This window comes from Cucurbitaria berberidis (genome assembly GCF_010015615.1).
Source record: "Cucurbitaria berberidis CBS 394.84 unplaced genomic scaffold K460scaffold_3, whole genome shotgun sequence".
NCBI classification, from domain to species: Eukaryota; Fungi; Ascomycota; class Dothideomycetes; order Pleosporales; family Cucurbitariaceae; genus Cucurbitaria; species Cucurbitaria berberidis.
Window position 1 is genome coordinate 3,865,267 of NW_024468937.1, and position 21,879 is coordinate 3,887,145.

The 21,879-nt window shown below is 50.9% G+C and overlaps 6 protein-coding genes across 6 annotated transcripts; 4 read left to right on the top strand and 2 right to left on the bottom strand.

The window, feature by feature from the left end:
* Nucleotides 1-4,087: 4,087 nt before the first annotated feature.
* K460DRAFT_417114 (uncharacterized protein) lies at nucleotides 4,088-7,286 on the bottom strand. The gene is made up of 10 exons (XM_040937856.1): nucleotides 7,139-7,286; nucleotides 6,722-7,081; nucleotides 6,425-6,670; nucleotides 6,336-6,379; nucleotides 6,146-6,272; nucleotides 5,593-6,081; nucleotides 5,240-5,542; nucleotides 4,906-5,190; nucleotides 4,622-4,853; nucleotides 4,088-4,573 (listed from the first exon to the last, which is right to left on the bottom strand). The coding sequence occupies exons 1-10, from the start codon at nucleotides 7,139-7,141 to the stop codon at nucleotides 4,539-4,541; spliced, it is 2,124 nt and encodes a 707-aa protein (XP_040788495.1). The 5' UTR covers nucleotides 7,142-7,286; the 3' UTR covers nucleotides 4,088-4,538.
* A 427-nt stretch (nucleotides 7,287-7,713) lies between these two features.
* On the top strand, nucleotides 7,714-9,317 carry K460DRAFT_366775 (Zn-dependent exopeptidase). Its single transcript, XM_040933450.1, has one exon. The coding sequence runs from the start codon at nucleotides 8,002-8,004 to the stop codon at nucleotides 9,208-9,210; it is 1,209 nt and encodes a 402-aa protein (XP_040788496.1). The 5' UTR covers nucleotides 7,714-8,001; the 3' UTR covers nucleotides 9,211-9,317.
* A 420-nt stretch (nucleotides 9,318-9,737) lies between these two features.
* K460DRAFT_282214 (mitochondrial presequence protease) lies at nucleotides 9,738-12,912 on the bottom strand (the record flags this gene model as incomplete). Its single annotated transcript, XM_040928552.1, has 2 exons — nucleotides 9,738-12,519; nucleotides 12,566-12,912. 2 exons carry the CDS (start codon nucleotides 12,910-12,912, stop codon nucleotides 9,738-9,740), a joined length of 3,129 nt encoding a protein of 1,042 aa, XP_040788497.1.
* Nucleotides 12,913-13,636: 724 nt separating this feature from the next.
* Nucleotides 13,637-15,336, top strand: K460DRAFT_281860 (beta-taxilin; the record flags this gene model as incomplete). The annotated part of the gene is made up of 4 exons (XM_040928527.1): nucleotides 13,637-13,892; nucleotides 14,027-14,453; nucleotides 14,501-14,744; nucleotides 14,809-15,336. 4 exons carry the CDS (start codon nucleotides 13,637-13,639, stop codon nucleotides 15,334-15,336), a joined length of 1,455 nt encoding a protein of 484 aa, XP_040788498.1.
* A 430-nt stretch (nucleotides 15,337-15,766) lies between these two features.
* Nucleotides 15,767-17,142, top strand: K460DRAFT_366778 (2-nitropropane dioxygenase). The gene has a single exon (XM_040933451.1). It carries the CDS (start codon nucleotides 16,017-16,019, stop codon nucleotides 17,064-17,066), a length of 1,050 nt encoding a protein of 349 aa, XP_040788499.1. The 5' UTR covers nucleotides 15,767-16,016; the 3' UTR covers nucleotides 17,067-17,142.
* Nucleotides 17,143-17,641: 499 nt separating this feature from the next.
* K460DRAFT_355678 (kinase-like protein) lies at nucleotides 17,642-20,314 on the top strand (the record flags this gene model as incomplete). Its single annotated transcript, XM_040931894.1, has 5 exons — nucleotides 17,642-17,692; nucleotides 17,782-17,813; nucleotides 17,884-18,001; nucleotides 18,058-19,117; nucleotides 19,167-20,314. 5 exons carry the CDS (start codon nucleotides 17,642-17,644, stop codon nucleotides 20,312-20,314), a joined length of 2,409 nt encoding a protein of 802 aa, XP_040788500.1.
* Nucleotides 20,315-21,879: the final 1,565 nt, after the last annotated feature.

A 21,879-nucleotide genomic window follows, 5' to 3' on the forward strand; every position in this document is an offset into this window, starting at 1 on the left:
CGTAAGATATCCTGTTGCTTTCATTGATTTAGGAAGCCACCTGTTGCTAGTATACATAATTAAAGATGATTGTACACTGGACTTGACTGGAAATCTGAAATTAACGAGCGGAGAAAACAGATTATTGCAAACTCCCATTTCCTGGTCTGCCCCGAATTTTGAAATCGACGTAGGTTTACGCTGCGATGATGATACAAAGTTTTCGATGCATAACAAGAGTAACAGAGATGTAAATGAAGAGTACTAAACGATCCGAGAACGCTCCCAATGCTTTTGTGGGTATCAATCATATGCGCAGATGCCTCGCAAAGTCAGATAAAAACGAGAATCTAGTACCGTTGAATGAAAGATTGAATAGAAAGCGTTGCGCAAGCAACATGAAGGATTGCGACTTGAGACGCGGTGCGTGGGGTTCTCTTGGCGGGGACGAGTGATGACAGAACAAGAAGATGAAAGGTACTAATACATAAAACAAGGTACATAGAACATAAACATCGCTCAATCAAACGGAAAGAAACGCGGTCTTGATATGCGGGGCAATGTTGCACAGTTGGATCCAGGGCGCTCACTTTCGTGTACCTACATAGGACAAGGTAGGACTCGGGCTAGATGGTACGAAGGGGCTCATGTTTTATAAGTTTTGGGCTCGAGCTCTAGCCTCACCTGAAGTCAATTGGTTCTGGAGCTCGGGCCCAAAACTTATAAAACATGAGCCCCTTCATATCACCTACTGTGGTCCATTTCACTCGCGAAGTTGCGTATTGTGTGTACGAGCAACTCACTAGATCTGAACCTTGGTGATGTTGCAATTGCCGCACCGTCCATAACCACACGAGGGGCAATTGTTGCTTCTGTATGGTATATTGACAGTACCACAGGTACACTATTACTTTGTCAGAGCCCTATGCGCCACGGAAACAATTCTGGGTTATAAGTACTTACGCATTGCCATACGTACGTGTGTCTCTTCTTTGCTAGTGTCTGCAGAGGCGCCGTTTGACGAGAGCTTGACGGTTGAGGTGAATCTGACGTTTGCTCTATGCTTCCAGCAAGCTCTTTACGACCCCGAAAACGCCCCATCACGGTTCGCCAGAGATGTAACGCGCGATCGGATTTTCAAGTGATATAGATCTGGCATACACGTCCGATTGCGAATTGCTACAGAAAGCTGTATCCGATCCGATCCGTGTCAATCCTCCCACCCCACAAATAGCATCCGTTGCTATCAAGTGTTTGTCCCGGTGTTTAACTAGACTCCACCCACTCGAGGTCCGATGCGCTTGGAATTAGGGGCGTCTTTACGGAAAATTGTCGCGTAGTCGGGTCATAGAAGCTGGCGAGCTTCGTAGAATTTCAAGGCGGTTGGGTAAGGGATCGGCGAAAAAGGAAGCTTACGTAGCTTCGTAAGTCCAATTGGAGTGCAAGACTAGGATGTCCTATGTGTGTGTGAGCGACTGTATGCTTCCCGGTAGAGGCCATCCCTCCTTAAGTCCATCAGGGGGAATAGAAGGGAGGGAAGTAAGGCGCAATGGGAAACCCTCAAGGTGGGGAGATTTAGAGGCATAGATAAGACTATGGACAACAACATCAAAATTGGGGGCCAATTGAAGAGACAAGAGTCAAGTTCTAGAAATTGCCCAATACAGTACATCGTTTGGAGAAGAATGGATCGCAATCGGTTATCTGATAAGAAAGCGCGGGAACTTACCTGTAGTTCTGCTTGGCGCCGTCTCCTGTCGTTCGAGAACAGGGGATAGGCTAGCTCCCCCCTAGCCAGGTACACCCCTTAATCTCACGTTTTCTTTCGATGAGTTCCGTATTTATAATTTCAAAACAACGGATTCGGAGTACACCTCTACGGACTGGCAATATCTCAACTGATGGTTCTAATAAGGCCATAGCCCTTTTTAAACCTTTTTGGACGGTTACCCAAGCAACCAATTAGGTTCCACATTCCAAGATCATTGGCCAATCATGTGACGCTATGCCTACAAGGTGTACACACGTCAAGCTGCACTCCAAGCTTTAGAGGGTAGAAAGTGGCTTTGAACCCAGGTTATTGAAGCCCTCTAATTGCGCCGAAGACACCAGGGGTGCAATCTGACCTGTGTTCACTCTGTATAACACGGATATAGCTCCGTGATTGTATTTGACGAACCCCAAGAAATTTCATTTGGGTGGCTTCAAATAATTCACATCAAGACGCAAATATGCTCAAGAAGGCCACGAGACGACGCGCAGTAAATCAGGCTGAGCGGCGGGGGTTCTACAGTGGTATGAGACTGTAGAGACATGGAAACCTTGAGTCTATCGCCCTGTAAAGAATCTCAACATTTATGAGGTGAATCAGGGCATATCACTGGAAAGAATTGAAACGCCACCATAGGTATAAAAATTAACTAGTGCTCCTCCTCAAATAAGACTAGACGTTAATAAGCCTGTTAGGTTCATGCTTGTCCCTCCGTAACAGAGACACGCTTTCAAACTTAATCTAACAAGGGAAATTGGGGCTGACTCGATAACCCAATACTTCGGCCAAAACTAGGATAGCTAGTGTGGTTTTTGATCGTCAGGGGTCTCGAGGAAACCAATGCATGCATTAACACAGAGAAAGCTGACTTGGTTCAGGGAGTGTTGAGTTGCTTGGAGCAATCTTGTTCGCTTGCTGACAGACAGACTGCCACCCCTTAATACAGCTTAAAATTTAATGATAAGAGGTTAGTTATGAGTTATTGTGTGATTATTACACGATAAACGCGTGTTAATGATATGTACTACTATAGCACAGAAGATACCTTTCAGGCCTTATGATCTTATAGACTGCTTGTGTTGTGGCGTTGCAGCGATGCAATAACCCCTACAAAGGTTAGCCAACAGAAGAAGAAAAATACTATCCCGATTGGCTTGCGTCCAAGCTTCGGGGATGCTCAAACTTCGTCATCAATATTTGAAGTTGAGCTATGCCCAATACGATGCCAGGGGGCCAGGCGCTATATTGAGACTAAAGTCTAAACCTCTCTTATTTTGGTCCAGCGTAGATGATATTACAAAGCACTGGTGGCCTTATTGGTTAGCCTCTCATGTAACATCGCCGCCCAGGAGAGCGGGAAGAATATCCTCCAGGCTTGTTTCACTGACAGCTGTGGTCTCCATGTAACAAAAGATGTAATCAGCGCCTACGCCCTGGTTGAGCTATTGCTAGTCTGTAGAGTACGGAGATGTGTGCGTCTTCATGTAACGTAAGGCCCAAATATCTTCTTCTGTAACCTGCTAAGAGGATTTACAAAGCGCCTATGCCTTAGTTCAGCTATCGCCGGTTCCGTGAAAGTACTTTGAGCGCAGAGATGTTTGTGATTACATTAATTCTTCCAGGATAGGTCGAGACGGTCGCCAAGTATGGTTCTGTAACCTGCTAGGGATGCGCACATCACATATGCCGACTCTATTTAGGACAATTATCGTGTAATGAAGGTGAATAATGTCGGTCAGCGCCTACTGTGGGACTCCTCTGAATTCATAGCTATCTGCCTCTACTAATGCGGAATCTAGAGATCAGTCCCTTAGCTTCTCTAGTCTAGTTAAGCTCTATTTTATAGTCTGTAAAGGTTGTGTTTACTGCGGCATTTTTAGTGGCACGCGTGGGGGATGGCTAAAACTTAGGGGGATGTCACAGTAGTTCGCCCTGGAGGGGTGCGTTACAAGACGCGACAGTAGCGCCTTAAAGTGTAATATGGACAACATTGTGACCTGGAATGCATGTGACAATCAATATCAGGCAAAATGCACAGAAGCACGACGTCGTGCAGAAGGCAAGAGGACTAATTGGCACATCTCCTAAAGCTGGGAAAGGCTAAATTGTACACGCAACCATCGCACTATCTTCGAGTATTACCATCTATTATTTCATTGGGGTAGGATTCCGTGCGGATAACCACAGCGTGCAACATTACATCGCGGGACTAAATTACTCGAAGTGAATGCAAGAGCCCCAATGAGGTCAATCTAGTCTATTGAAAAGCAAACTCGACTGCTTTCATCAGAAGCAAGACGGCTCCTACCGACATCTATTTTAGGAATAGTAGAATAAGGACCTCATACCGTATACTGACTTGTTCTTTCGACATTAGTGAAGCCCCTCATAGAAATGGGTGATGCTCGCCATACCAGCCTTCAGGAAAATCAGTATCATTTGGTATGCATCAATAAGATTGATGCACTGCAGTTTCTAGCACTCTATTGACGGCCCCCGGTGGGACTTTTACGATGCCCAGATCCTTGCCCGTGTTAATCTTTACAGGTCCTCATTCAAAGCCACTTGCCATGGATGGATACCCATAGCAACATTATGATAATGTTGGCAGGTATTCTTCCCATTGTCGTGATTATAGGCTTGCATGTTGCTAGATATGTGTATGCTTCTCATTTCTCGCAGGAGTTTGGGTGATATTCCAGGCATCTATGGTACTCGAAGCATCGAAATTTTGAGTTACATGATAGAGATCTACAATAGCCCTTCGGAACCTTCTAATGTGTAATAACTATACAGCCTGTACGGGTTCGAGTTCAACGTCATCTAAGAATGTTAGCCTTCGCGAAATCCGATTACAGCGCTGAAACTTGCCCCGATTCTCACCAGGTGGGCGTTGCTGACCGTCACGAGCCGGAGGTTTCCATGGTATGAACTTTAGCAGGCCGTCTGCATGCTCGAGGAGTAACGTAAAGAGTCGTAGAACGAGCATCAATATCAAAGTGGCGAGAATGAAGGTCTTGGGGTTGCGGTTGAAGGAGAAGATATCTTTCTCCGAACCAAAATATTGGAGAACCATGCCGAAAGGTGTCGTGAATAGGAGTAACTACGAGAAGGTCAGCAATTCTACAGAGTACAGCCGGCAACGAGACACCTACTTCGACATTTACACGTGTGCTCCGACTGGTCTTCGCCGCAGCGGCTTGGTTCGCGCATGCTGCTTCGGTACTCTTCTCATTTAATTCACGTATTTTGTCGTTAAGAACGCTGGTCCGGACGTTCAACTCATGTGTGCGCTCGCTTAGATGGTGGCTCTCAATGTTCAGTGAGTTACTTTCCTTGTTCAGCTGATTACTCTCAATGTTCACTTTGTTGCTTTCCTGGTTCAACTGATTGCCCTGGGCAGTCAAACGATTGCTTTCGAGACTTAGAATGCGTCCAAGCTGGCTTGTCGTTAGCCATGATACTGATTGGAGGAACTCAACAATTCACATGTGTGGCAAACCGTTTGCATGAATCATCAGCAGAACTCAGCCTCAAGTAGAGGTCCGCCATCTTCTCAAACGTTTCTTTAATGCCGTTCTGTTCAGAAGCGTAGTCTGCCACGTCCAAGAAATAGCACTTATCCCCATCAGGCGCATCGAAGCGTTTGTACGCTCGAAGTGTCATTGAGAGGGAATCAAGTAGCTTGCGTAAGAGCTGCATGATTTGTATCGTACGATCTAGCGACTTCTGAATGTCTTTTGGGCTTAGCTCTGTATGGCTGCTGCTATTGCTGCATGGATCAGATGCCCTCTGGTGTTTACGATTAGCGGAGGCTTATTATACTAAGGGAGGAGAATTACCCATGCTTGCACACCTTCTTCAATGGTACAGACCAAGTACAACCACTCTTTTAGCACCAATTGGCAACGGATTGCGACAATCCATAGCCAGTATCTTCGCGCATCCCAAGTCTGCACATCAGCGTGCATGAAATAATCATATATGTTGTCCGCCGCGAATGGGTCTCTTCTAGGTACATATTCTTCGTCATCATCGTCTTCTTCTTCGTCTTCCCTTGGAGAATCTTTAGCGCCCTGGTTAGCAAAGGCATACCCAGTCCATTGTGAATCACTCCAGCCGCATATTACGATGCTAATATGGGCTTGGTAAATCGAGTGAGAAGAAACACCACCGGCAGATGTCTCCAAGTCAAGGAAGGATAGATCTACTAACGACTGACTGATGGCGCCGTCAATACTATTACCTTCTGGATGTGGGCGGATGGTCGTCTCCCTCAGAATCAAGTGGGCAAGATGAAACTCCAAGCGGAAGGTCTTGAAGCCAAATGTCTATCCCTGAGTGAGTAAATGTGCTAAAGTGTAAGGGATGTACATTTAAATGACTACTACCTACTGGTATGTGCACCCGGAAAGACGTTTCCAATGCAATGTGCTTCCAGACCGCGTCTCGCAAGGCCTTCGGATCCCATGCTGTTACGGCGAGCGCCTTCACAAAATCCGGGGTGAGTCTTGAAATATAGCTGCAAGCGAGTGAGCCATTTTGTACCGACACACTAATAGGTGAATGAATGATGGTTACTCACATCAAGCGGCGGTCAACATCTGGAAGTTCAGAATGTCCAAAGCGCTGTGAACCTTAGTACTTCTTTCACATGAAAATCGCCAAACGTACTGTCTTGTTCAGAATATCATGTAGTCCTGCGACACTTAGGGCATTTCGATAGCCCCGGCTGCGTCCAGTACAGTACTCACGATCATCCACCCAGGCCCAGGCCGCCCTATCGCGCGTCATCGACGCGTTATCGTGCTTGCGTGAAATGAATTGCCGAATGACCTTTGCCTCCCAGGAAGGAACTGCGCCTTCGGAATCCCCTAAGAAACTGCTCATTAAATAGTCGTCGAATAGATCTTCAACGCCCTAATCTTGCTCAGAATTACTTTTCAGGGCCAGATCATGCTAAGCACTAACCTCGGCCTCCGCTCCAGTCCCATCCTTCATCATTTCGTCGCTTTCGGGATCACGTTCACCATCAACACCGTCGTTGCTGGATAACTCTCTGCATCGTTCGTAAAGCGGTTGTCCCCTACATATCCTAGGCTTAGAAAACAATGGATTCCAGTATTTGCCGCTTCGGCTACGAACATCGATCTGGTGAGGTCGTCGTGGGACGATGTTTAACCTTTTGTTCGAGTGGTGTGCATTGCGAGACAACGGCCCCTTCTTTTTTATAGCCAGTGACTGATTGATGGGCCATCTTTGAGTGTCTTTGCCCAACCCTCGCGTAGTCTCTGCATCCTCATCAAGACCGTGCATTATACTGTCTGTACTCTATATACAGTTAGTTCTAATAATGATTAAGCGAATAAAAGCAAAGCGGTATCTGACCATAGTGCGATCGGTAGTTCAACTGGCAAACACCAAAGTTGACAATTTGGAAAGGACCTTATAAAGCTGACCAACGGCGATATTCAAGAGACATACGAGCCTACAAAAGGTTGAATACAGACAGCTAACTAGCACTCCAAACTGGGCAAATATAATGGATCATCAAAAAACTGCGCAATGGTCAGATTATAAGTATTGGTTAGACACATGTCTATGGCTAGTGGGGTTCAGGCTACCATTTCCAACCGCGCGGCTAAGGTGGCTATGATAGCGCAACCAACGTTTCATAAAGCAAGACACTCGATGAATCGAAATCCTACATTCGTCAGTGCGAGGTAAAGGTAGCCTTGCGCGCTTTTAGGATAGTTCATTGGCAGTCCATGTTCCCTCTGGATATGTACAAGAGCCAGCCCCTGACTTGACTCTGTTTTAAAGCCCACACCTCAACTTGTTTGTTACTATAGGCTAGGTTGTGTATGCGGAGCAAGGCGCAGCCGAAACCGTACGATCGGAAGCGCCCGTCTCAGAAGAATACAACCTATCGTAGTTCTGGCTCATGCAAAGTCCTCAGTATTGTCTGCCTCGTCGACTTCCGCACTGAATAAGGATTGGTAAGATGGCCACGATGGCTATTTTCATAGATAGGTAGATCCGCCCTTGAGTTCTTGAAAATATGCAGTATATGTAAAAACAATATCCATGCAGCTGGACGGATATAAGAGCATAGTATGTAGGAAGATCACGTTGGGACTGGAGGCTCTTGGCTTTCGTCATGCCGACCGCGAAGCTCCAGCTCCAGCAACAAGCCCCAATTCTAACCAACAACCCTCAATTAGGGTACATCTCCCTCTTCTTAGATCAAAATGATCCTCCAAACCCTCTCCCTCCTTCCTCTCGTCTTCAGCGCCCTGACAACCGCAACGCCAACTCTGACCCCCGAGCCCGCCACCCTCGACCCCTCCACATCCAACGAGCTCCTCTACCTACACCGCAAGCTCATCGAAACCGAATCTATAAGCTCCAACGAGAAAGACGTCGGACAGTGGCTCGCCAAATACCTCCGTCATCACGATTGGACAGTCGAAACGCAAGAAGTCGCCAAGGACCGATACAACCTGCTAGCATACGGCAAGAAGCGCGAGACGACGATCCTATTGACATCGCATATTGATACCGTACCGCCATACTGGCCATACTACTACAACAAGACCTCAGACGTAATCGGCGGGAGAGGCAGCGTCGACGCAAAGGCCAGCGTAGCAGCACAAATCATAGCTACAGCGGGGCTCAAAGAGAAATTACAAGATGATATCTCGCTCCTGTTTGTAGTCGGCGAGGAGACAGGAGGCGAAGGCATGCGCGCGTTTAGCGACTGGGACAAACGCCCTTCCTCCCACGAAATCATCATCTTCGGCGAACCCACCGAGGGGAAGCTCGTTTGCGGACACAAGGGCATGCTAGGGTTCGCGCTCAAGGCGACGGGCAAGGCTGCGCATTCAGGCTACCCGTGGCTCGGCGTCAGCGCAAACGACGTCCTTGTCGAGGCGCTCGGTGAACTGCTCGAGTTGAGGAATCACCTACCTTGGAGCGAGAAGTACGGCAACACGACTATGAACTTTGGGCGCATTGAAGGCGGCGTGGCTGCAAATGTCGTCGCCGAAACAGCAAGCGCAAGTGTCGCGACGCGCCTCGCTGCTGGCACCCCGGACATTGTGCGCGGCCTCGTTCTCAACGCGCTCAAGAGTGTCAAAGCTGCGGCACAAAAGCAGGGCGGCGACTTGGACGTGGAGTGGAGGGGTGAAGGCTACGGGCCTGTGGACATCAGCTGCAATCTCGAGGGCTTTGAAACCTTAACCGTCAACTACGGGACTGACGTTCCCAACCTGAGCGGCGATCACAAGAAATACCTCTACGGGCCTGGGTCAATCTTCGTAGCGCACTCAGACCACGAAGCGCTGAAGAGGAAGGAGCTTGAGCAGGCGGTGTTGGATTACAGGCGGTTGATCGTCAAGGCAACCGAGGTGAGACAGGAGCAACAGAGTGGAAAGCAAGAAGCGCAGATCGAATTGTAAATAGATAGCTGTATATACCCAACCATACACGCATACATCCCACCTAGGGCAACTCCCACCACACCATCCTCACCACTGCTTGAACAACAATGTCATAATGTACCCCCACATTTAGTCCGCCAGGAGAAGAATCTCGCTCGAAACAGGCGGTTCTGAAAGTGAGTGCTTAGTGCTTCTTCCCAAGCCCTCGTGAGAAGACTGGGTAGATAACACGGCGATTGATCTTGCGCGTAATCCTCGTTAGAGGCGCAGGTCGTCACAGTAATGGAGAGCTTACTGGACGCCTGCGGGTCTGTTCTGATGCGCTGGTTGAAGGAAGAAGAAGAAGTTAAGTGAGAGAGGGCAACCTTATATTCAAGGAACGGAGAATCGTTCAGCCGACAAGGTGAGAGAAGGAAAGAAGAGCGAGGAGTTGAGAGAGGGAAGAACGACTTGCTATGCATTTTCACTTACCCAATGTTTGCCAAACGCCGATAATGATGCTAGAGTTGAGTATGATACATGTGCTGTACATGGTTACAATGCAATTAGTTCGCCGCAGCCGCAGCACCCTCTTCTTGCGCCTCTGCAATCTCCTCAATCTTCTCCGCTGCCATGCCCAAATCACGGAACTCCCAGCCATTAGCCTGGCTGACCCAATCCTTCTTCTCTCCAAGGATAGCCACACTACTCTCAGTAGCCCGCTTGACAAGGAACTCGTCAGCCACAGCCTGCACCTGCTCAGCCGTAACATCAAGCAAGCGCTCTCGTCGTGTCTGCAGCATATCGTCCGTCACACCAGACAAGAACAGCCTCATTCCCTCTCGACTAACACTCTGCGGCGCATCGTACCCTTGGAAGGCGCTGAGCTTCGCCTCCTCAAGATCTTGAGCCACCCACACGCGATCGCGCGCCCACTGTCCTGCCTCGGACATGATCTTCATGCTGTTCTGCGGATTAGGGTCACGGTAGGAGTACATGCCAAACAGACCACCGAGCCCCCGTGCGTAGGCACCGCCTCCGTAGGCACCGCCCTTTTCGCGAATCTCAGGATGTAGTTGCTTAAAAGTAAGGAGCTTGGCTAGAATCTCGAGCGGTGCGCTGGAGGCGTCGGTGTAGGCTACTGTTGGGACGGCGCGCGCGGAATAGTAGACCTGATAGGGGAGGGGAAAGAAAGACTTTGCGTTTCGGGGATATTGCGCTTGTTGAGATGATGTTGGGACGGTGACGTTCTTAGGTAAGGTGGATAGGAAGCGTTGGAGTGCTTCTTGATTAGGTGTTGAGCTTTCGGCGCCGCAGTTCAGGGCTACGCGAAGTTGATTGCTGTTCGCGATGGTGAAGGCTTGAATGGCTTTGAGTTTCTGGATGACGTCGCTGAGCGACTCCTGTGACGCCAGGGTTGTCATGAGCTTGACTTGAGTGAGGCCTCCTGTTTCTTCTGCTAGTCGGCCAGTAGGGCTTATGCCAGCCTCGGCAAATCTCATAGCATAAGAGTGCCCAGATTCAGCGATTGAGTTGATGGCACCGCTCGCTGAACTCTGGAGCAGCTCGCGAATCTTCTTCTCAGCTTCTGGTCCGTTGAAATCCGTCTCTTGTATGATCGTCCGAAGGAGCTCGTACATGTCTGGTATATTGCGATCAAACGCATAGCCGGAGAAGGCCAGGCCTTCCTCGTAGCTGGTGAGCGAGAGCGGTGACTGCGAGGAGTGATATCCGACCGAAATACCACCAGTCTTCAATTTGATGAGCTCCTCAAGCTGTTCCATTGTCTTGTCTTTGGTACCCAGACGCATGATGGCGCCAGTGAACAAGGGGATCATCTCTCTTAACTCATCCGGAAGATCATGTAACTTGTGAACAGCGCGGAAGTAGGTGAGCCCATTGGTAGGTGCCTCGCGCCACTGCACCTTCACACCGTTCATGTCGGTATGACGAAGAGGTTTCCGCTCCTTCTCTCGTGGAATATCCTTCACGTGTACCGTTGGCAGGCAGCTCAAATCCTCAGTTCTTGCCTTCTCTTGCACTTCAAGCAACTGCAACTCCCGTTTCTCTAGGTACTGCCGTGCCTCCTCTTCGCTCGGAAATTGCTTTGTAGTTTCAAGGATCTTCGCCGCCAGTCGTCGACTCTCCTCATCTACTAGTTCCTGGCTGAAGGTTTCCGATGGTTGCATCGTGAAGGTAAGGGCGTTGTCGTTGAGTAGATATTTCTCGATGAGACTCTCCAGATAGTTGCCTTCCGCGTACTTGTTTTGGAAAGCATCGACTGTTTGCTGCCACGCTAGCGACTCCATTGGGTCGATACCATTGAACCAACTGGGCTTCAGTCTCTGCAAGATGCCCATTCCGAAATTCGCCGTCTTATGCTTTAGGGACAGTTCCAGTTGATGTAGGATTCCATCGACCTTGATCTTGTCGAAGCCGTTCTTTCGCACCTCAAGGAAGGTCTTAGCAATAGATTCGCGAACCTTAACTACGTCTTCTGCCTTGACGGCATCGAGCCCGATAGAGAAGACACCACGGCGGCCTGCACTATCATAGCCAGTGTTTGCGCTAAAGTCCGCCCCGAGACCTGATTCGATAAGGTTGCGGTATAGTGGCGATCCGTATCCGTTCATCAGCAAGCTGCTCAACACTCCGAGCGCAAAGTTCTCTACCGAATCGGCAGTGTCACCCATCATCCAGGTGACTGATGTCTTGTACTGCCTATCCTGAGGTACCAAAGGATCCAAGGGACCGGGTACTATGACCTGCTTTGGACCATCCAATGTTATCGGCGCCTTCACTTCCTGATCCACGGGTATCCTGTCGAACCCACTTAGCCGACTGTCCACCTCTTTCAAATGCTCGACCAAAGGCATATCTCCGTATGTTAAAATCTTGGCATTACTGGGATGGTAATGGTCCGCGTGAAACGTCCGCAGCTGCTCCCACGTGAGGTCGGTGATCTTCTGGGGGTCGCCGCCGGAATTGTTGATGGCGGGGTAGAGGTGCTCCTGGAATTTTGTGTAGAAAAGATAACTTGCGTCCGACATCTGGCCCTTCATCTCATTGTACACGACACCCTTGAACACGATTCGTTTTGCGCTTGGGTCATCGGTTTCGGCAGCCATTGGGTTCTCGGGCCCTATGCGCCACCCCTCCTGTGTGAAGTCGTTCTCCTTCAAGAGCGGATGTAGTGTCGCATCCAAATATACCGACATGAGGTTCTTGAAGTCCTGCGCATTCGTCGTGGCAAAAGGGTAGCCGGTAAAGTCGGCGAAAGTCCAGGCGTTCATGAAGTTGGACAGGGAGCGCGGAAGCATCTTGAAGAAGGGGTCGCGGATAGGATACCTGGGCTGTCAGCGATATACAGAGTCCGACTGGAGGGTCTAGCTACCTCTCACTGCCACATAGTGTGGTGTGCTCCAATATATGCGGCACTCCAGTGGCATCTGGTGGGTTGGTCTTGAAGGCAATAGAGAAGACATTGTTCGCATCGTCGCGGGCAATGTGCATATACTCGGCGCCAGTCTTGTCATGCTGAAGGTGCAGAGCCGTCAGTTCGAGCTCGGGGACCTGCTTGAGGCGCTTGAGAGTGAAGCCATGGAGCTGCTCTCCCACGTTGGGAAAGTTGGAGACATCTGTTACTGCCGCATATCCTCGCCGGTTGTGGCACGTGGACCGCAGTAGGTTCGCCTGCGCTATCCGAGGCTTCTGGAGCTGCCAACGAGCGGAGCGTAGCATAGTTATTCGAGATGGATGGTGGAATGTCGCAAGGCTAGTCCTCCACTCGAAGGCACAGAAAATGAGAGTTGCGTGAATGACGCGCCCTCAAACGCCGATTGGCCGAAGCCGCCAGGCACCCATTGAGTTTAGCCCGCAAAATTACTAAGACGCAGCAGCGTGGTGCAGGTTGTACGGGCTAATGTTGCGGTCTGTGGCAGGTGAGATAGCATAGTGGCTCATTGAGACCTGAGATCGAGATAGAGAGTGAAATTGAAGCTTGAGGGTGTGGTGGAGTTGTGGAGCTCGTGTCCTGTCCTTGCCTTCGTTCCCTGACGGAACGAAACCACCCAAGTCTCTGCTCCCCTCCTTCCGTAGACACCCCAAGAAGACACCTCCGCCACGAGACACTGCCCGATCACCCTTTTTTTCGAGCACGCGCGCTGCATCAACTGTACTCCTCTATCGTACCACGCCCATCTGCTCTGCTGGACGCCGGCGGGGACTCGCTATCTATCCGACCCAAGCAGTTCCGCGACGTCAGCGGACAGATCCCTCACCACGACGCGCATTGCAACGAACCCGACCCGCCCTTACAATCACGGATGCGCAACACGACTGCATAGAGAGCTGTGCGCGGAATCTTTGAACCTGGGTGTATAGGTGGAGGACTGCGGATCGCGTGCGGTGGTTACGAGGGGGATCCACGTAGCTGTAGCGCTGCCACGGCACAGTCACGACTCTCATGGCAACCGTAGCGCACCAGCGCCAGCCGACGTCTGCTCAGTCCCGTCCGCATCACGAAGCCAGTCGCAGTGCATCTGCCTCTCCCGCAAACATGGCCTCCACACAGCACGCTCCGCCGCCGGCGCCGGCACCCGCGAAGAAGGGCAAGGGCAAGAAGGCGCCAGATCCCTCGGAGCAGCAGAAACAGATACAGGCCAAGATTGCGCAACTTGAACTGGACCAGGCAGGTGACAAGGAGCAGGAGCTTGAAATTGGTGCGTCTACTCGTGATTTGTGATGGAGATGCGCCGGCAGACAAGACGTCGAGTGGCGCAGCGCATGTGTGCACATTTGGTGGGCGTCGGGCAACACTTGAGATGAATCCTGGCTGACGTATCGGTTGTGACAGAGCGCGAAGTCAAGAAAGCGAACCGTGAACTCTCCTCCCTCCTCTCGAACATGGACGGGCCCCTGTCACGCCTCGAGGTGGTGCAGAAGCGGTATACAGAGCTGCTGTCCGATATGAAGCGTACCGAACGCGAGCATCAAAAGGCAAAGAAGCGCGGAGATCAGTTACAAAAAGAGAAGGATGCGCAAAGGTCGGAGCTGAACAAGGTCACCACAATGAAGGACAAGTTGGACAAGCTGTCGCGTGACTTCGCCAAAGAGAACAAGAGACTCAAGGACGAGTTGCACAAGCTCGAGACTAGCGAGTCGACCGCCCGGCAAGAATTACACGAACGACTCGAGCACCTTGTAGCTGATGTCGATGATTGTATTGCAGCCGCGAACGGGCCAGAACCCCAGAACCAAGCAGATTTGGAACTGGATGAGTTGTAAGTCTATGCTACTGGTCGCACACAACGTCAACTAAGAGTCTCAGGTTTCGACAAAAGTTCAAGTCATTCATCGACCAGTATGAGTTACGCGAGCTTCAGTTTCATTCATTACTCCGCACCAAGGAGCTTGAGATACAGTACCAGATGGCTCGGTTGGAGCAGCAACGCAAACAACAGGAAGCCGAATCGTCAAAGTCACATCAGTTGACCCGTCAGGTCTCGACCTTTTCACAAACCGAAACCGAACTCCGCACACAGCTCAACATCTACGTCGAAAAGTTCAAGCAGGTAAGTTGCTCATGGTTCTCCCTCGTTGGTCAATAGCATATTGGTTAATACTGACTAGATGCAGGTTGAGGAAACACTCAACAATTCAAACGACTTGTTTCTCACGTTCCGCAAGGAGATGGAGGAGATGTCAAAAAAAACCAAACGCCTGGAAAAAGAAAACCAAAATCTACAACGCCACAAGGAAATCACAAACCGGAACATCGGCGAGATGGTTGAAGAACGTCACAAAATGCAGGAAGAGCTCGCACGAAAGACCAAGGAATCAGAAGATCAGCGCAAGAAGATTGCTCGACTCGAAACTTTATGTCGAGGAATGCAAGCACAGGGTCGCGGTCAGGTTCCGATGAACGAGGATCTAGAAGAGGACGAGGAGGTCACGGAGAGTGAGTACGAATACGAAGATGAGGAGGATGAAGAAGGCAGCGGGGAATACGACGATGAGACGGAAGACGATGCCGTCGAACCTGTACCCGAACGTCGGCCATTTGGACCTGTACCACCACCTCCGCCGCCGCCACAAACCATTGCGCAGGGGAAGATGAATGGCCATAAACAGGTCAATGGGCAAATGAATGGAGTCAAGCGCTAATAGCCATGTTATAGTGTCTCAAGTCCCGTCTGCTCCACAGTTTGCTGCTCTGCGCCCTTCAAGCCTAAAGCCAAAGATTTCCAAATTTTTCGAACATCTTGATGACGAGCCACCCAGTCGTGCGAGCGTAATGTTCGATATGCTGGTCAGCGAGCTTCGGATGCAATACTCATAATTTGGACAAAGACTTGAAGACCCTTGGTGCACCTCACCTTGGCTAGGTAGCCCAAGATGTGTATACTATGATCCCAGGCAATGACAAACGCAATAACTACTCACTTTCCTAATATTCTCTCACATTTATACATCCTACCAGTGCATAATTGACTCCTAGCTATCTTGGAGAGGAAAACAAGCCATCGAGGTCTCTGACAGCTCTATTAGAAAACATGACAATATTCAGCAACTGTGATGCAAGTTTGCATAAGTGGCTGGGGTGGTCGAGTCGATAAGTCCGTGCCGAGGCCCAAATCCGCATGTTTTCCCCGCAGGACCCTTGTATGTGAAGGCTGACCGCTGCCGCTATGTATTTAGCAACAACATCCCCACACTCGTCATGTTCTCGTGTGGTAGTACAGGTCCCCTGGCTTCATGCCGTCTATACATGTTCTTGATACGTCCACCTTAGTACTTGTTCAGCTTGCATCTTCATTGTACCCAGATTATCGCACAATTCCACCATGTCAACACCGTCCCTCCAAACGCCGCTCTCGAAGCTTTTGGGGATTCAATACCCCATCATCCTCGCTGGTATGGCACGAACATCAGGCGGCCCCCTTGCCGCTGCTGTCTCAAACGCAGGGGGCCTCGGCGTTATTGGTGGTCTAGGCTACACTCCCGCGCAGCTCCAATCGATCATCGACGACCTCAAGTCCAACCTCAGAGACCAGTCTCTACCCTTCGGCGTCGACCTCGCCCTCCCCCAGGTCGGCGGCAGCGCGCGCAAGACCAACCACGACTACACGCATGGACAGTTGGATGAGCTGATTGAGGTCACAATCAAGAATGGCGCAAAGCTATTCGTCAGCGCTGTCGGTGTACCACCCGCGCGAACAATCAAGCAGCTTCACGAAGCAGGCATTCTCATAATGAATATGGTTGGGCATCCCAAGCACGCAAAGAAGGCGCTGGATGCTGGCGTGGATATTGTTTGTGCACAGGGAGGAGAAGGAGGAGGCCACACGGGCGACATCGCGAACAGCATCCTCATTCCCTCGGTGGTGGACGTAGCCCGCCAATACAAGAGCCCTCTCACAGGCCAGACAGCCATTGTCGTCGCGGCAGGAGGTATATACAACGGGCGAAGTCTCGCGAGCAGCTTGATGCAGGGCGCGCAGGGTGTATGGGTTGGCACGCGATTTGTTGCTTCCACGGAGGCGGGATGTTCACAAATGCACAAAGAGAACGTGGTCAGCGCAGATTTCAGCGATACTGGTCGGACCCTTGTCGTCAGCGGTCGGCCTCTCAGGGTTCGGTACAACGACTATATTAACGAGTGGCATGAGAGGGAGGCTGAGATCAAGAAGTTGACCGACGCGGGGATTGTGCCGTTGGCCAAGGATATGGATGATGGGAAGGATGTGGATATTCCGTTTTTGATGGGCCAGGTCAGCGGGGTTATTACGGACATTAAGCCTGCAAAGGAGATTGTGGAGGAGATGGTCAAGGAGGCGGTGGACATGCTGAAGCTAGGGCAAACGTACATTGGGGGCCCAAGTAGCAAGCTGTAATTTTTAGCAATTGAGCGTCTTCTTCACGTTCAAATCTGGTGTTGTTATTTTCCATATCAAGTACAATGTACGTTGGTATTCTAATATTTGCGAACCCGTGGTTGGTGACATCTCGTGTAACCTGACATTTGACATTCAATCGTTTCCAACGTGGATCCAAAGATCACCATCTCGGCTCAATTCTCGTGGGGTCCGTTGCACAAACATTATTGTCTTGTGCTCTGCAATAAACAACAGTGTCTGCTGGCGTGATGTAATTGCCACAGACTTTCAGCTGTCAGGCCTAAACATCCCAGCCGAGCGGGATCTACGCAGGGTTCCGTGCCGCTGTAGGAATCCATCACAAAGCTCAGGAGACAGACCATCGGACACCAGTAGCCGTATCTCCACCATAACCGCGTATCCGACTTGCTATTTCGGCCGCCGGTCTACTACTATCATTATCCTTGGATTCAATCTGTCAACCGCCCCACCGGATCTTGGAGCCCCATCATTGCTGCCGCCTTTAAACCCAAAGTCACATATGTAGATGACGCTGCTTCGGCAGTCGACACCACCTCGCAGCGGCGCATTCCATGCAGTCAAATCTCAGAGCTCAGGCTGAGATTCAGGCCCAGCGGAAGAAGGTATGTTAGTATCCGTCGGCCCTGCGCGTACCCTCGCCCCGACAAAAGTCATTTGAGCGTCATAGCCCGTATGCTGAGACTGAGAATAGCAGCTCGCGAATTCGTATAAACAGCTCCTCGAGTAAGCTTCCCCCGCCTGCGCTCCAATGCGCTTCCCAATCTTGGGTGTGGTATTGACCGTGCGACAATAGTGAATTCGCCGCGACAGACTTGAAGACGGTAGGAAACTACACGCTAGGGAAACTTATCGGCAAAGGTAGCTTTGGAAAGGTCTATTTGGCAACGCATAAGCTCAGCAATGGGTCCAAGGTACGACTGCGAGGACGGCATAACGGTACAACGGGAGACGAGCTAATTGCGGACAGGTCGTGCTCAAGAGCGCGAAGAAAGACGACACCAATCTCGCGCGAGAGATCCACCACCACCGCCAATTCATACACCCGCATATCGCCCGGTTATACGAGGTCATAGTCACAGAGACGCTGGTCTGGCTCGTCCTCGAATACTGTCCAGGAGACGAGCTGTACAACTATCTCCTCGCAAAGGGCGCTCTCGAACCCTCCAAAGTCCAGCGCATCTTCACACAGCTTGTCGGCGCCGTGTCCTACGTGCACAACAAGTCCTGCGTCCACCGCGATCTGAAACTCGAGAACATCCTGCTGGACAAACACGGAGACGTGAAGTTGGTCGATTTCGGGTTCACGAGGGAATATGAGGGCAAGAGCAACTATCTGCAGACATGGTGCGGGACTGTGTGCTACAGCGCGCCGGAGATGCTAAAGGGCGAAAAGTATGCGGGAGAAAGGGTGGATGTTTGGAGTCTGGGAATCATTCTATATGCGCTGCTGGTGGGCGAATTGCCGTTTGACGATGACGATGAGATGATCACGAAGGCGAAGATATTGAAGGAAGAGCCTACATACCCGGAGAATTTTCCCCCGCAGGCAAGAGAGCTGTGCCAGTCGCTGCTATCGAAACGGCCAATACTGAGACCGTCATTGGCCGACATATTACAGAATCCGTGGTTGTCAGAACACGCGCCGCGCCAACAAGAAACGCTGAAACTGCAACAGCCCGCACCTTTCTCGACCGAGTTGGAGAAGGAAGTGCTTCATCGGATGCGCGCCGCTGGGGTCGATATCGATATGGTGATTGAGAACGTCCTGGCGCAGCGATGCGATGCTTTGGCTGGCTGGTGGGCACTACTGCTGGAAAAGGAGGAGAGGAAGGCGAAGAGACGGGAGCGCAAGCGTAAAGAGAGGGAGGCGGAAGCGAAGAGCTTGCGGCGGTTAAGTGCTGCAAGCAGTCGTTTGGACAAAATCGCGCCTACAATTAGAGAGATGGACGAGGAGGGCTTTGCCTCGAAGATGCCCAGTGATCAACCAAAGAGTCGAGGGAGGACTACGAATCGGCGAAGTCTTCATGGTTCGTATCACCCGCTCAACATTGGACGGACTCTTCTTAATTCATACAGGCGCGCCAGATCTCCCTCGCCTCCCAGAATCCGGCTCGACACCCAGCCTTCGCTCCGAAAAGCCTCTCCCGCCAATCGGTAGCCACCAAGCCCGTGGCTCAGACTCGTCGTCACGGCCTCGACCGCCAGCGAAGGATCTCGACAGGCGACGATCACGTAGTAGCATGCTGCAAGTCGTTTCCACCAACTCGGACCTCCTTCATCCGAACGGCTTTGTACCCAAACAACGACGTAGGAAACAGCCCTTCATTGACCACCTCTTGTCGCTCAGAAACTGGATAAAAGAAACATCGAAACGCGCTCGATCGCCAAACTCAAAAGCAAGTAGCGGACAGAGCCCGAAGATACCAGAAAGTAAATCACCAGACTCGAAGCGACGTTTGAGCACCGCGAACCGCACATCGGTACATACGAATTCGAGTCTCACGCCGACGGCGCAAGTCACGCCCCGAGCTCGTGTATCCACGCATGGCTCCGGCTCCGTACGACGACTATCAGCGTCTCCCGCGCCACTCACACCACGCTCCTCGTACCGGCGCTCCTCGGGCGGTCTGCGAGGCCGAAAATCCACGTCTTCGTCGGTATCGTCGATCCGCAGTATGCCGCACCACCACCACTCGCACTCGAAAGCGTCTTCAACATCCTCCGCATCGATTACCTCACCTGCTGTGTCTCTATCAGGACATGGCCACAAGATAACCAAGAGTCCGCATAACAGCATCAAGGTCCTCCCCGCAACACCTACCTCGTCCACTTTCCCTTCCAACATCCGTCTCGTGCGCGCAGGCGTGCCCTCTTCCTTCAACGAAGGCGGCTTCGCCTTCGGCACGTCTTCCACCGGCCCCCCTGCATCCCCCGGTCTCATCTTCGCCAAACGGAAGAGAAGTCCCTTCAAGGGCCCCTCGCTGAACGTCAACACCCAAGGCAGTCCCGGGTGGCGCGGTCGCAGCGACGGGGGGAGTAGGACCCAGAGCGTGCAAGGCAGGCGCAGTGGCGAGATCATGGGCATTACCGAGGAAGAAGAAGAGGAAGAGGAGGAAGAGGACATTGAAGTGGTGGACTTTAGTCGCCAGTTGAAAGAGGGCGAGTTTGTCGAGGAAGAAGAGGAGGAGAAACCGCCGCCTACTCCGCCTAAAGAGAAGGCGTAGAGGACACTGCCTTGAGATGATGGGCCATTGAGCGGTTCGTCAAGAGGAGGAGGTGATTGCCATGTGTTGATATGTTGATATATGGGTTTGACGTGTATATTGGACGGTATTGTAAGACATGTTTGGATCTGGTGGCTTTTCTTTTTTGTTTCTTCTCTTCATTTTTCAGCCGCCTATCTCAAGCGAACACTGCTTCATCACGTTTTGCGTTTTTACGCTCCACCTTTTTTTTTGTATAGACTTCTTTGAGGGAGACGTGGTCACCTTTTACTTTTGTGGCAAGGGCCGTTTGGCACTTTGGTTACCTTGTTCATTTCTTTCCCTTTCTACTTTTCTAATCATTGACTTTTTTTTTTGTTACCCTTAATTCTTCACGAGATGTATATGACAGCGAAAGGTGGTTTTATCGTGCATGGCTTCGGTCTGTTAGTCACTACGTAGGTATAGGGGGTTTTGTTCACAGGGGCGAAATAGATGCAGACTGTGTATATAAAGAGGTGAGGTGAGCTGAAGCAGAGTCGTTTTCCGTTTGTACATGTCACTCTTTTGCCTGTGATGTCGAAACAAGGGAGCAGCTTGACCAACGCAGAACGTGGTGTCATCAGCTGAGTATGCTCTGATATGGGAATACGTTGTCTGGGTAGACGGACTTCAATCGCCTGGGTTACTCAGGGCCTACTAGAAGTCTTCAATACTTTGCCAATATACCAATGCCCAAATTCGATAACGCGGGGCTACCATGCACAAGGACCCGCGTATGTGTAGCAACGATAGTACAACAGCTGAGTCAGTAGGGGCAATGCTTAGCTTGGGAAAAGGTGTACGAAAGTCCGATATACGAGGTGTTGTTGCGTCGGGCGAACAGCTGGAGTAGTGAGTTGCATTGAATGGCAGCAGTGTCACGCTACACTGCGTCCGTCCCTCCCTCGAAATCCTCCGAGGAGCCGATCGCCAGCGCAGGAAGATCCGACGCACCGTCGAGGATCACCAAGTTCCTGACTGCCGGCATGAGCATGCGCTGGGTTCGCGATTCAGTGTACGTGGTGATAATGCTCCAGTGACATGCTGTCGCCTATGGATTCCAGAAAGGGAAGTGGTGCCGCCTTCAAACTGAGAGTCTATGCTTTGCGCACTGGCATTGCGCACTGAGCACTGAGCAGGACTGCCATGTGATGGGCACGCGATTAGAAGACCAGGACCCGGAGTGTGGGATGTGGCGTTTCAATCTGGAGATGCGGTGTAGAAGCAAGGCAGTAAAGACGAGGTTGGGTGACGAGGCATCGGATCTGGTGGTAGGCGAGGTATTTGTGTACTCCCATCCGCCCTGTATATGCACTGAAGGGTAGTGAGACAGGCCAGCAGACAACAAGTGGAGTCGATTGAGTGAGTGAGATGTCTTGGATGACGGGACATGGAGAGCAGTGTCGATGAGCTTTCAACGACGCAAGGTGGGACGGGACGGTCAATCAGCGCATAGGCCGTATGCATATGCGCGACTGTACCGTAGAAGGCCACTAGAAACCAAAGGCAAACGCTCCGCCGACGCACTGGTTCGCCAAACGGTG